Here is a 12,178-nt window from a genome sequence, read left to right as displayed (position 1 = left end):
TCATCTATGTTTGATAATTTCAGCAGTCAGTTACGAGCTGAAATACTCAGAGTCAATGCCACCAGGATTCAAGTTGCATCGGTATCTAAAGCCCTGGGATTGACAAAACAGTGGGCTGGAACAGTAGCTGTACTGATTATTATCTGCTTAGGGATAGCCTATGTTATATGCAGCCAAATCAGAGTTTGCCAGGATGCCTGATGTCATCGACGGGCTATAGTACAGGCTTTGACAGCTGTTGAGACAGGCACATCCCCCCAAGTATGGCTAAGCATGCTGGACCAGTAGTCAAAGATGGGTAAGATCCGTGGAAATGCATACCAACCTAGGACAGGGTTCTGACGCCTGGAGGTCAGAATTCCAATGACGGGTAAGGATGTAATTTGCCTGGACAACCTAAGACAGGCATGGTCCCAAGTCATCTTTTCTTTATTTAAAGAATAAGGGGGAGATGTCAGGGGCGGGCTCTGAGGGCCCCAGAGCTGCATCGTGGCCTGATCTCTAAGATGGTGCCTGGCAGCTTGCCAGACATAGCTGCACTCATATACAAGTTTTAGGAAGTAACTCTGGTTGGCTGTTGTACATGAGGCAATCCTGGTATCTGCCTGGAGACTGTTCCTTGATAGGCTGACTTTCCTGGTAGTCTACTCTCTGATAGGCTGATGTTCTCAATATAAGTCTGAGACTTGTGGAATAAAGCCCTTTTTGGTTCCTGTGATCAAGAAGAGCATACGCGTTGTGATTGTCCCCACGGGCGGTGGGCGATCATAGTCATCAAAAGCCTACCAACAAAGAAAAGTCTGGGACCAGATGTGTTCTCAGCCTAGTTCTACAAAATCTTTAAAGAAGAGCTGATTCCAATACTTCTCAAAGTATTCCATGAAATAGAAGAGGAGGGAACCCTTCCAAACTCATTCTATGAAGCCAATTATCACCCTGATACCTAAACCAGACAGAGACACATCGAGGAAAGAAAATTTCAGACCAATATCCTTAATGAACATTGATGCAAAAATTCTCAACAAAATGTTAGCAAATTGAACACAAAAATATATTAAAAAAATAGTGCACCACAATCAAGGGGGTTTTATCCAGGGATGCAGGGTTGGTTCAACATCTGCAAATCAATAAATGTAATTCACCATATCAACAGACTTAAAGTCAAGAATCACATGAATATTTTGATAGATGCAGAAAAAGCATTTGATAAAATACAGCACCCCTTCATGCTCAAAACACTAAAAAAGGGACAGTGGAAACATCCCTTAACATTGTAAAGACCATCTATGCTAAATCCATGGCCAATATCATTCTAAATGGTGAAAAACTGAAAGCATTCCTCCTAAAAACTGGAACAAGGCAGGGATGCCCTTTTTCACCACTTCTATTCAACATTGTCCTCGAAACTCTAGCCAGAGCAATTAGACAGACCAAAGAAATTAAAGGGATACGAGTAGGAAAAGAAGAACTCAAACTATCCCTATTTGCTGATGATATGATGGTATACTTAGAGGAACCAGGAAATTCCACCAGAAAACTTCTAGATCTCATAAGTGAATTCAGTAAAGGAGCAGGATATAAGATCAATGCACATAAATCTAATGCATTTTTATACATAAGCGATGAATCTTCAGAAAGAGAAATTAGGAAAACTACCCCATTCACAATAGCTTCGAAAAAAATAAAGTATTTGGGAATCAATCTCACAAAAGAGTTGAAAGACCTCTACAATGAGAACTACAGAACACTAAAGAAAGAAATTAAAGAAAACCTTAGAAGATGGAAAGATCTCCCATGTTCTTGGATAGGAAGAATTAATATTGTCAAAATGGCCATACTACCGAAAGTGCTATACAGATTCAATGCAATTCCAATTAAAATCCCAATGATGTACCTTACAGAAATAGAGCAAGCAATTATGAAATTCATCTGGAAGAATAAGAAACCCAGAATAGCTAAAGCAATCCTTAGCAGGAAGAGTGAAGCAGGGGGTATCGCAATACCAGACCTTCAACCACACTACAAAGCAATAGTAACAAAAATGGCATGCTGTTGGTACCAAAGTGGACAGGTAGATCAATGGTACAGAATAGAGGACACGGACACAAACCCAAATAAATACAGTTTTCTCATATTAGACAAAGGTGCCAAAAATATGCAATGGAGAAAAGATAGCCTCTTCAACAAATGGTGCTGAGATAACTGGAAATTCATAAGCAACAGCATGAAACTAAACCCCTATCTCTCACCCTGCACAAAAATCAACTCAAAATGGATTAAGGACCTTGGAATCAGACCAGAGACCCTGCATCTTATAGAAGAAAAATATGGCCAAATCTTCAACATGTTGTCTTAGGATCAGACTTCCTTAACATGACTCCCATAGCAAAAGAAATCAAAGCAAGAATTAGTAACCGGGATAGATTCAAACTAAAAAGCTTTCTCTCAACAAAGGAAACTATCAGCAATGTGAAGAGGGAATCTACAGAGTGGGAGAAAATCTTTGCCACTCATACTTCAGAGCCCTAATTTCCAGAATATATAAAGAACTCAAAAAACTCTACACCAAGAATACAAATAACCCAATCAACAAATGGGCTAAGGAAATGAAGACACTTCACAGAAGAAGATTTACAAGCAATCAACAGATATATGAAAAAAATGTTCAACATCTCTAGTAATAAGAGAAATGCAAGTCAAAACTACCCTAAGATTCCATCTCACCCCAATTAGAATGGCGATTATCAAGAATACAAGCAATTATAGGTGTTGGCGAGGATGTGGGGAAAAAGGTACGCTCATACATTGCTGGTGGGGTTGCAAATTAGTGCAGCCGCTCTGGAAAGCAATGTGGAGATTCCTCAGAAAACTTGGAATGGAACCACCATTTGACCCAGCTATCCCACTCCTTGGCCTATACCCAAAGGACTTAAAATCAGCATACTACAGTGATGCAGCCACATCAATGTTCCTAGCTGCTCAATTCACAATAGCCAGATTGTGGAACCATCCTAGATGTCCTTCAATTGATGAATGGATAAAGAAACTGTGGTATATGTATGCAATGGAATATTACTCAGCCATAAAGAATAATAAAATTGTGGCATTTGCAGGCAAATGGATGAAATTGGAGAATATCATGCTAAGTGATATAAGCCAATCTCAAAAACCAAAGGATGAATGATCTGGCTGATAAGCAGATGATGATACATAATGGGGGGTGGGAGGGAGGCAAGAATGGAGGAAGGAGGGACTGTATAGAGGGAAAAGAAGGGTGGGAGGGGTGGGGGGAAGGAAAAAAAATAACAGAATGAATCAAACACTATTACCCCATGTAAATGTATGATTACACAAATGGTATGCCTCTACTTCATGTACAAACATAGAAAGAAGTTGTACCCCATTTGTTTATAATAAAAAAATTTAAAAAATCACCCCCCTACTTTGTGAGATCTCTTAATCAAAGAATGCAAGAGTTTCTTTAGTTTTGGAAGATTATCAACAATTATTTTTTTCAAATATGCCCTCCTTTCCATTCTCCTCACTTCTAGGTTTCTTACTAGAGAAATATTAGAGTTTCTGGCTCTTTTCAAAATGTTAATTTTTCCTATCACATGGTGCTGTATTTTGAGGAACTTTTTTTTTCTGTTCATTCTTTAACTGTTTCTCAGCTTTTCTTTGAGATGGTTTCCTTTCTATCTGCTTTCTTTTTTCAGGGTTGTGTCTGAGTTTTAGATCCAGAGTTTTGCAACAGAGCTTTCCATTTATCTGTTCATTTTAAACACCTCTTTTCTTAGATGACTCAAAATGAATTTGAGTGCGAGAGAGAGAGAGAGAGAGAGAGAGAGAGAGAGAGAGAGAGATATTTTGGTATTCCTTTAGTTAAGCATTTTGATACTGGAAGTCTCTGCTCATTAAACTATATTTTCTACTTATTATATTCTAACAGAAATAAGCATTAATTTTGTAATGTCAATCTACACTCAATATTAGAACAAACACAATTTATAACATTTGTAAAATCCTAAGTTACAGGTGGCCTTATTTTAAGTCTAGTTAATTGACCAGAGAACTCCCTTGTGCATTACAGCTAGTGTTTGGGCTTCCATTGAAGTTTTTATTTGATAATTATTTGTACTAATCTTAAGAACATCCTTACCTGTAGTTGAGAGTGTTCCTGCCCGGGCCCCTGTTTTATAGAGTGGGGAATGGTAAAGTGTTGGATCTGGCTCGTAGTTTTGTTGTGGTTCAAAATGCACCACAGGTAGCATTGGATTCATCTGTCCAGGCAAGGCATCTTCTATTACCATTGCCTCATCATCCCATCGAGAAGCATCCATAAACATCCCATGAACAAGAACACCATCCTCAGGAGAGGGTAACTGAAAGATGCAAGTTTAGAGGTGAGAGGAGGAGAAGATGATCAGCAGTTAGGGCCAGTCACATCCTTAACAAATAATTCTAAAAAACCCCCTAAAATTATTGTTACTATATTTTAAAGAGGGGCATCTCAAGGGTCTGAGAGGTAAAATAATTTGCTTCTCAGTTTGATATCAAATCTCATACTTTCCATACCCCACCAGGATGTCAATAGGGATGCCCCTAGGAAGTCCATTTATGGGCTTTCTGATAGTATGATAAAATAGCTTTCCCTTTCTCTTGGGAAGTGAGTAGGATAAGAGTGGTGGGATTATTATCTGTTATTCTTAGCAAGGTCTTGCATGAATGTGGATGCCATCTTTGAAGACAGATTGTATGTCTGCAATAATATTTGCAGTCTTTAAGGAAAATTCCTTTCTTTTCTTTCTTTCCACTTAATGAAATATGATTGCTTTTTAATGTTACTATTGAAAGGGGGAAAGAGAAGAGAGACCCTGTCCTTTAGAGTCCTGGGATTGGATGTCTCCAAGTGTACATATGTGACATTTTCCAATTCTGGGCCTGGGCCTGAACCTTTGAATAAAAGGAGACCTATGCCTGTGGACAGAGGATTAAGTATTGTGGGCAATATGTAGTCCAGGTTATAATGAATGAATTCTTTTGGGGCGGTCTGCTGTTTGGTGTCCTTAACCTTCTGTTTCTTGGGTGCAGCAGGGTGAGGTGGGCTTCCTGTTTTCTTAGCTGCTATGTAGATGTAGGGTTGTCTGAAAGTCATCTTGTCACCTTCTTGCCAAACCATGTATAGGAGCCATCTGGCATCCACACAGAGGGAGAGATTTTTCCTAAGTGGCACAAAGATGGCAAATTGGCTGCCAGTCTTCCTGCCTGTTTGTAACAGATGACAAGCTGTCTAAGCATATACCCTGGCTGTCTTTTTCAAACATTTTCTGGGTGGATCAAAAGACAGGCCAGTTAGACAATCTGAGGTCTCCAGAGAGCTCAGAGATTCTAAGGCATTGTTATGGTTTAGTGCACAGAATGGCTGGGGTGGAGCATGAGAAGTCCTGGTGGTCACTGTAAACTGTTAGGCAGCCTCTGTGGCAGAGAGAGTATGCCATGCTCATAGCAGGGTCACTATCCTGGAAAGTTTTGGTGAGAGCTTTTATGTAGGTGTTGTTTTTCCCTCCTGCTACCTTAATTATTCCTGATATGGGCCTGGGACACCATTCTGTCCAAGAAGGGTCTCAAAATAATGAGGAGTGCATCTCTAAATTTATTTTCTCCTAAATTTGAAAATTATTTTGATCCTAAAACAAATTTCTTTAATCATGTATGCCTTTTCATTATTATTTGAAGATACAGGCAACTAAGAGGCTTTCACCTTATAGTATTTCATAGAATAAGTCATGAATATGGCTGACTTTTTATGTTTTGCTAATCAGAAAAAGTATCTAATTAGATTAATGTTGGGATACTGATTCAATTACCCAGAAGCAATTTCTACTAATAAAGATCATGATGTTTTAAGGAAATTTTCATGAGTCATTCACCCCAACTATTCTGATTGATTAGAGAACAGTTTCTTGACAAAAGCAATCAGGACCAGGTCTTTGATCTCATGGCACATATAGAAAAAATATTATTTATAAGGCACGCTGGGTGGAGAGATGCTTAGAGGCAGAGGCTCCCTTCCCGCATCAGTATCTCTGCACATCTAACCCCGGCAGCACAGATCAAGTGGCAGTTCTTGTCCCTGAGTGCCTCCAGTAGACACCCTAGGGGATCTTAAAACAAAACAGAACAAAAACAATGCCTGGAACTACTCCAGAAATTCTGATGTGATCAGAGTGTGACCTGGGATGTTTAAATAGTTCATCTGGTGATTCTAATTCAGCCAAAGTTGAGAATTACTCATATTTTGGAGCTGTGGTTCTCAAATTTTAATGGGCTAAGAATTACCTGTGGCATTTATTAAAGTATAGATTTCTGGGTTCCAGCATGGAGAACTGATTCAGTAGGTCTGGAATGGGGCCTGGGAATTTACATTTCTAATAATTCCTTGGTGATGCTGTTGCTGCTGGTCTGGGGACTGCACACTGAGAATTACTGCACTAACTGAGTAAACTGCTTCCATAGCACCTTCCTACTAGTTATCAAAAGAGGCTATAGCTAGAAAATGTATAAAGCTAGCGTATCAGTTTTGCTAGGAGGTAACTGAGTGGATTTAGTCTCTAATACTAGTAATTTATTATTGGAGTGCTATGTGGTCACATGACATTTGCCATTTCATTTACACTGCACTCAACTCTGAGGTTGGTGTCATTGGCCCCATTTTACAGATGAAGATGGTGAAGTGTAGACATGTTAGCAATGGCTCCAGCACACACAGCTGATGGTGGGGAGCATCAGAATTCAAACTCAGGTTTGTTTGATTGTGAAGCGCTTGTTTTTAACTGTCTTGCTATATTATCTCTGCAAGATGGAAAAAGTCACCATATGTTTCTAAGAAATAAAATAGTATTGCTTAGAAAAGTTACTCTAAATCAGACTAAATTTAGGCAGTTCCCATCTAGTCATTGCCAATGGGGGAGCTTGTCTTCGGAGTGTAATTAACATTCTGCCTCTCCTTCTCCTGCAAATGGGAGGTGGTAGGAGGTTGGGGCAAGGGAGACTGGCTGAATTCTTGAATACAGTGGGATAGAAGTTTTTTGCCATAACAGCCAGGTAAGCAAACAATACCTCTAGGTCCATGGGCAGTTCCTGTCCAAACTGTATGGTCTTGGCAGCTTCTATTACTGCAGCTTGATCCCGGTAGGAAGGAATAAAGTTGTACTTGAAACTCAGTTCATCTATAGGTAAATTGTATTTCCGAGCATGGTTTTGAAGAGTTCCTGTAAATATGAAAACCAGAAGACTGGTTCTAGACAACACTGCTACTCCACACACACTGTACCCCTCTCCCCAACTAGATTGTTCTAGCATTAGAGAGCTTCCTCTCCATAGAAAATGCAACTATTACCACTCTACTAGAAATTAATTCATATATGAACTGGGGGGTCATGCTGGTTGGTAAGGATCCAAAAGATGTACAAATTCTGATCATGGTTGGGAAGAGAGGAAAGAAGGTCAACTCTGAAGTCAATGGCCCTGACATGAGACAAACTGGTGAGAAAGATTTATGGCCAAATATCCCTTTCTATTTTTTCCATATTTTTAAATTAGTGCATTATAGATGTACATAATGGTGGGATTCATTGTTACAAATTTATATATGTATGCAATTTAACAATATAATTTGATCAATATCATTCCCCAGTATTTTCTTTCCCTCCCCTCCTCACTCCCTCTTCCCTTTCCTCTGTCAAACTGATTTCTCTTTGATTTTCATGAGAGCCCTCCTCATTTTTCTTTTCTTTTTTTTCCACTCTAGATTCCATATATGAAAGAAAATATATGAACCTTGACTTTCTGAGTTTGGTTTATTTTTTTAATAAATGTTCTCAAGTTCACCTATTTTTATGCAAATGGCATAATTTCATTTTTCTTTATGTCTGAATAAAATTCCATTGTATATATATGCCACATTTTCTTTACCCAGTCTTCTGTTGATGGACCCTTAGCCTGGTTCCATAGTTTGGCTATTGTGAATTGTGCTACTATAAACATGCGTATGATTGTGTCACTGTGATGACTTTAATCAGAGCTACAGTAACAAAACCTGCATGGTACTGACATACACTGATTTTCACAGTGGTTGTACTAATTTATGAACCCACCAACAGTGTAAAAGTGTTCCTTTTTCTCCACATCCTCTCCTGCATTTATTATCGTTTGTAATTTTTTTCCTGGTACTTGGAATTAAACCCATGTTGGCTTGGGTTTAAACCCTTGTTGTTTAACTGAGCCACATCCCTAGCCCTTTTAAATATTTAATTTAGAGACAGGGTCTCCCTAAGTTGCTTAGGGCCTCACTAAGTTGCTGAGGCTGGCTTTGAACTCATAATCCTCCTGCCTCAGCCTCCCAAGCAGCTGGGATTATGTGTGCCACATGTGTCTGGCTATTGTTTGTATTCTTGATGACTGCCATTTTGACTGGTGCAAGATGAAATCAGTATAATTTTGATTTGTATTTATCTAATAGCTAATGATGTGGAACATATTTGTATTTGTTGGTCATTTGTATTTCTCCTTTTGAGAAATGTCATTTGCCCATTTATTAATGGGGTTATTGGGTTTTATTTTCTTTTGGTGTTAATTTATATATATATATATATATATATATATATATTTATATTTATATTAACCCTCTGTCAGAAGAGTGACTACCAAATACTTTCTCCCATTCTGTAGGTTCTGTCTTCATATTCTTGTTTCCTTTGTTGTGCAGAAGCTTTTCAACTTGATGCAATTCCATTTATGAACTCAGCATTATTTCTTCTACTGAGAAGGTAATTGTCTGTGCTTATATGTTGGAGTGTTGATCTTATGTTTTCTTCTAGGAGTTTCATAGTTTCTGATATAATTCCTAGATCTTTGATCCATTTGGAGTTAATCTTTGTTCAGGGTGAGGGATAGTGTCTAGTCTCATTCTTCTGCATATGGATAACCAATTTTCCCAGCACCATTAGTTAAAAGTATGTCTTTTCTCCAATATGTTTTTGGCAGTTTTGTCAAGGATCAGATGATTGTGATGTACAGGTTTATCTCTGAGTCTTCTACTCTGTCCCATTGCTATGTGTCTGTTTTATGTCAGTACCATGCAGGTTTTGTTACTATAGCTCTGAAGTATAATTTGAAGTCAGGTATTGTGATGCTTCCAGCATTGCTTTTTTTGGCTTAGAACTGCTTTGGCTATGCTGGGTATTTTATTTTTCCAAATGAATTTTAGGACTTTTTTTCTAGTTTTGTGAATGATGCCATGGGTATTTTGATAGGGTTTGCACTGAATCTATAAATTGTTTTTGGTAACATGACCATTTTTACAATATTAATTCTGCCTAATTCATGAACATGGAAGGTTTTTCCATCTTTTTGGGTCTTCTTCAATTTCATTTTTCAATGTTCTATAGTTTTCTTGTGGAGGTCTTTCACTGCTTAAATATCCTTAACTTTAGAATTTTGCCCAGCTTGTTTTATATGGATTATTTATTAGGGACTAATAATGCGATAAGTTTAGGACTGGGCTAATTGGAATCTAGTTGCCCCAGATTTCATCCTTTTGGAGCCATATTCCCCAAGGGGTGATGGGGAATGTGGATGACACTCTCTCAAGAGCATTTTTAGAGGGAAGGAGACTGCTCAATCCTGGGGCCTAAACAGGTAGAAAGTAGTTGACACCCTTGAGTGTGGGTGACATGGGGAACTGAATCACACACAGTCTGTTCATGGATTCAGGAGTGGAATGCACACTTAGGTAATCTGAGAGGGGCATGAACTAGGTTGCTAGTGAACATCTGGTGTTTCCACCATCCTCAAATCCCCACCAATAATCAAGGAAGAACAGGACTATGTTGGACTGCCCTATAATCAGTAGCTCTGTTTTCAGGTCATTAGCAGATATGCATTTCTCCAGCTCCTAGAAACCCTGTGCATAAAACAAAACAAAACAAAAAATCTTTTCCTGTGGGATTTTCCTTGGGAAAGCACCAGTACCTGTTAGAAATCCTTGAGGAAAGAAGAAACCAGAGATCCAGAAGGACTTGGGCTGTCCTCTTTTGAGCCACAACTGAAGGAGAAACACATCATTAGGCACTTTATTTCTGAGATTGAGTTTGTCATCTAAATCAAAGCCATATTTGAAAGGGCCTCTCAGGAGTTAGTTGTCATCTCCGTTTGACTGCCTGCCTTGTTCTACTTCCTTATCCACCAGTCTTATCGCAAATCCAGAACCTGGTTAGTACAGGGATGGATGAGAGGGAGATGGCAACAAAGTCACAACTGACTTTTTGGGCCCATGTTTGATTTGCTCTGTACTTTATATTTGGGTCCCATGCATAGCTTAACCCCAAGAATGACCTGGAATTAAAATTGAACATGTGGATAAGAGCCTAGAGAAAATGATACAATCAGTACAAAACTTTCAAAGTGATGCCATTCTGACAGTTTCTATTTCTCTGGGCTCAGATGATCCCTCAATAGTTGTTAACCTGAGACTCCTAGGGACCTTAGGGCTGGCCATATCAGATTTACCAAATTTCAAAGGAGTGAATTTTCTTACATCCACAAATGCAGTCCTCAGAATAAGATCTTTGACCCATGATCCTAGTGGCTTCAGGGATGGGTATGCTGTGTTGGACCACAGAGAGGGAACCTGGTTATTAAGAAAACTGTTGTACACCTTTTCCATTTCTTCAGACATCACCACTAATCCAGCAATGGCTTTGTTGAGTGTATCTAGAGAAGTCTAAAAAGACAGAAAGATTGGTACCCTGTTACAGATGTAATTATCAAGTGTAGATGACACTCATTCATGATACAAAGGGCCTACTGGCTTTTTTCATCCTTTTTGCACACAGTCTTCTGGATCAGACTGCAATATTTCATATGATTTTTGGGTACTGAGGTTCAAATCCCAGGGTGCTTTACAGTGAACTGAGATACATCCCCAGTCCTTGTTATTTTTTACTTTGTGTGACAGAGTATCACAAAATTGTTGAGTTGCTGAGACTGGCCTCAAACTTCCTATCCTCAGCCTCAGCCTCCCAAATTGCTGGGTCTGGAAGTGTGTGCCCACATGCTCAACTATTTCATGCATTTTTGTAACATGCAACTTGGGGATAGGAGGAAGGTTAGGTAGTTAATAGCAAAGTCCAATGCAGTGGAAAGAAGGGAAATAGGAGAGTTGTTTCCTGAGGCTGAGAAATGGTTGGGAGAAATGCCACTGCCTAGCTTTCTTCTGGGCTAAGAATAAAATGGACCTATGAGTGATTTGAGTACCCTAGAGCATGGGGATGTGGGAGAGAGGGAAGAGAGGAAATATCTCACATCATTGGCCATCTTTGCATAGCGGGTGCCTAAATCCTCCGGAGTTATAGCACCTGACATCAGAGGGTCTCTTTGTGCTGAAAACACTTCCTTAAAACATGTCTTTTACCCTCTCCTTCTCAAAAAAGACAAAAGCAGGCAGTAGTCCTGGGAGATGCAGGACTGGCAGCAGTCACAGGGAATACAGGGTGACATTTGCTACCTGGCTAATGACAAGGGCAGAGTATAGATTGGTGATGGCTCTTCTGAGTTCCAGGTTTGTGAAAACTGCCATATTTTGATAAAATATAATAGTTAGACATGTTTATGTTGATTAAACAAAAAATAAGGCCTAAGGATCAAATGTACATAGTCCTAGAGTCAGGCAATCTGTGGGTGAAACAGGGCTCAGCATCCCTTTATTCCTTCTAAGGTTAATTGGTTGGTCCCCTCCTCCTGGCACCTCTTTTCATAAGAGGCAGTGGGAGGAAAAAATAACAGTTCCAATTAATTTGTCCTTAGGATCTGAAGAACCATCTGCAGTAGAGTGCAGAAAGGAAGGAGGCCTTCAACCAGGGCCAAGATAGTTCCCCATCTTGGGGAAGAAGTGGAAGGTAGCAAGGGGAACCATGAAATGAGAAAAACAGAGGGGAAAGACTCTTGGACTTTCAAGACCTGTTTAAGGTAGACAGAGCTCAAGGGGCAGCAGATATTCCCCAAAGGAAGCACCAAATACATGTGTGTTTAAATGGGAAAAAGCACATGTTAAATGCTTCCTTCTCCCTATGGCTAGAAGCCTCAATGGCAGGGGCAAGGGCGTCCTCACCCCCAGGAC

At 39.4% G+C, this 12,178-nt stretch overlaps 1 protein-coding gene across 1 annotated transcript in view; it reads right to left on the bottom strand.

Annotated features, from left to right (window-relative positions):
- LOC124962941 (dynein axonemal heavy chain 6-like) overlaps positions 1–12,178 on the bottom strand; it is a 292,982-nt gene that overhangs the window by 19,969 nt on the left and 260,835 nt on the right. Inside the window, 4 exon segments of the mRNA XM_047522202.1 lie at positions 4,160–4,382; positions 7,120–7,271; positions 10,033–10,105; positions 10,598–10,783. Of these exon segments, the coding sequence (XP_047378158.1) occupies positions 4,160–4,382; positions 7,120–7,271; positions 10,033–10,105; positions 10,598–10,783 (634 nt within the window).

Source organism: Sciurus carolinensis, chromosome 13 (assembly GCF_902686445.1).
Source record: "Sciurus carolinensis chromosome 13, mSciCar1.2, whole genome shotgun sequence".
NCBI lineage: Eukaryota > Metazoa > Chordata > Mammalia > Rodentia > Sciuridae > Sciurus > Sciurus carolinensis.
This window is presented reverse-complemented; position numbering and strand designations above follow the sequence as displayed.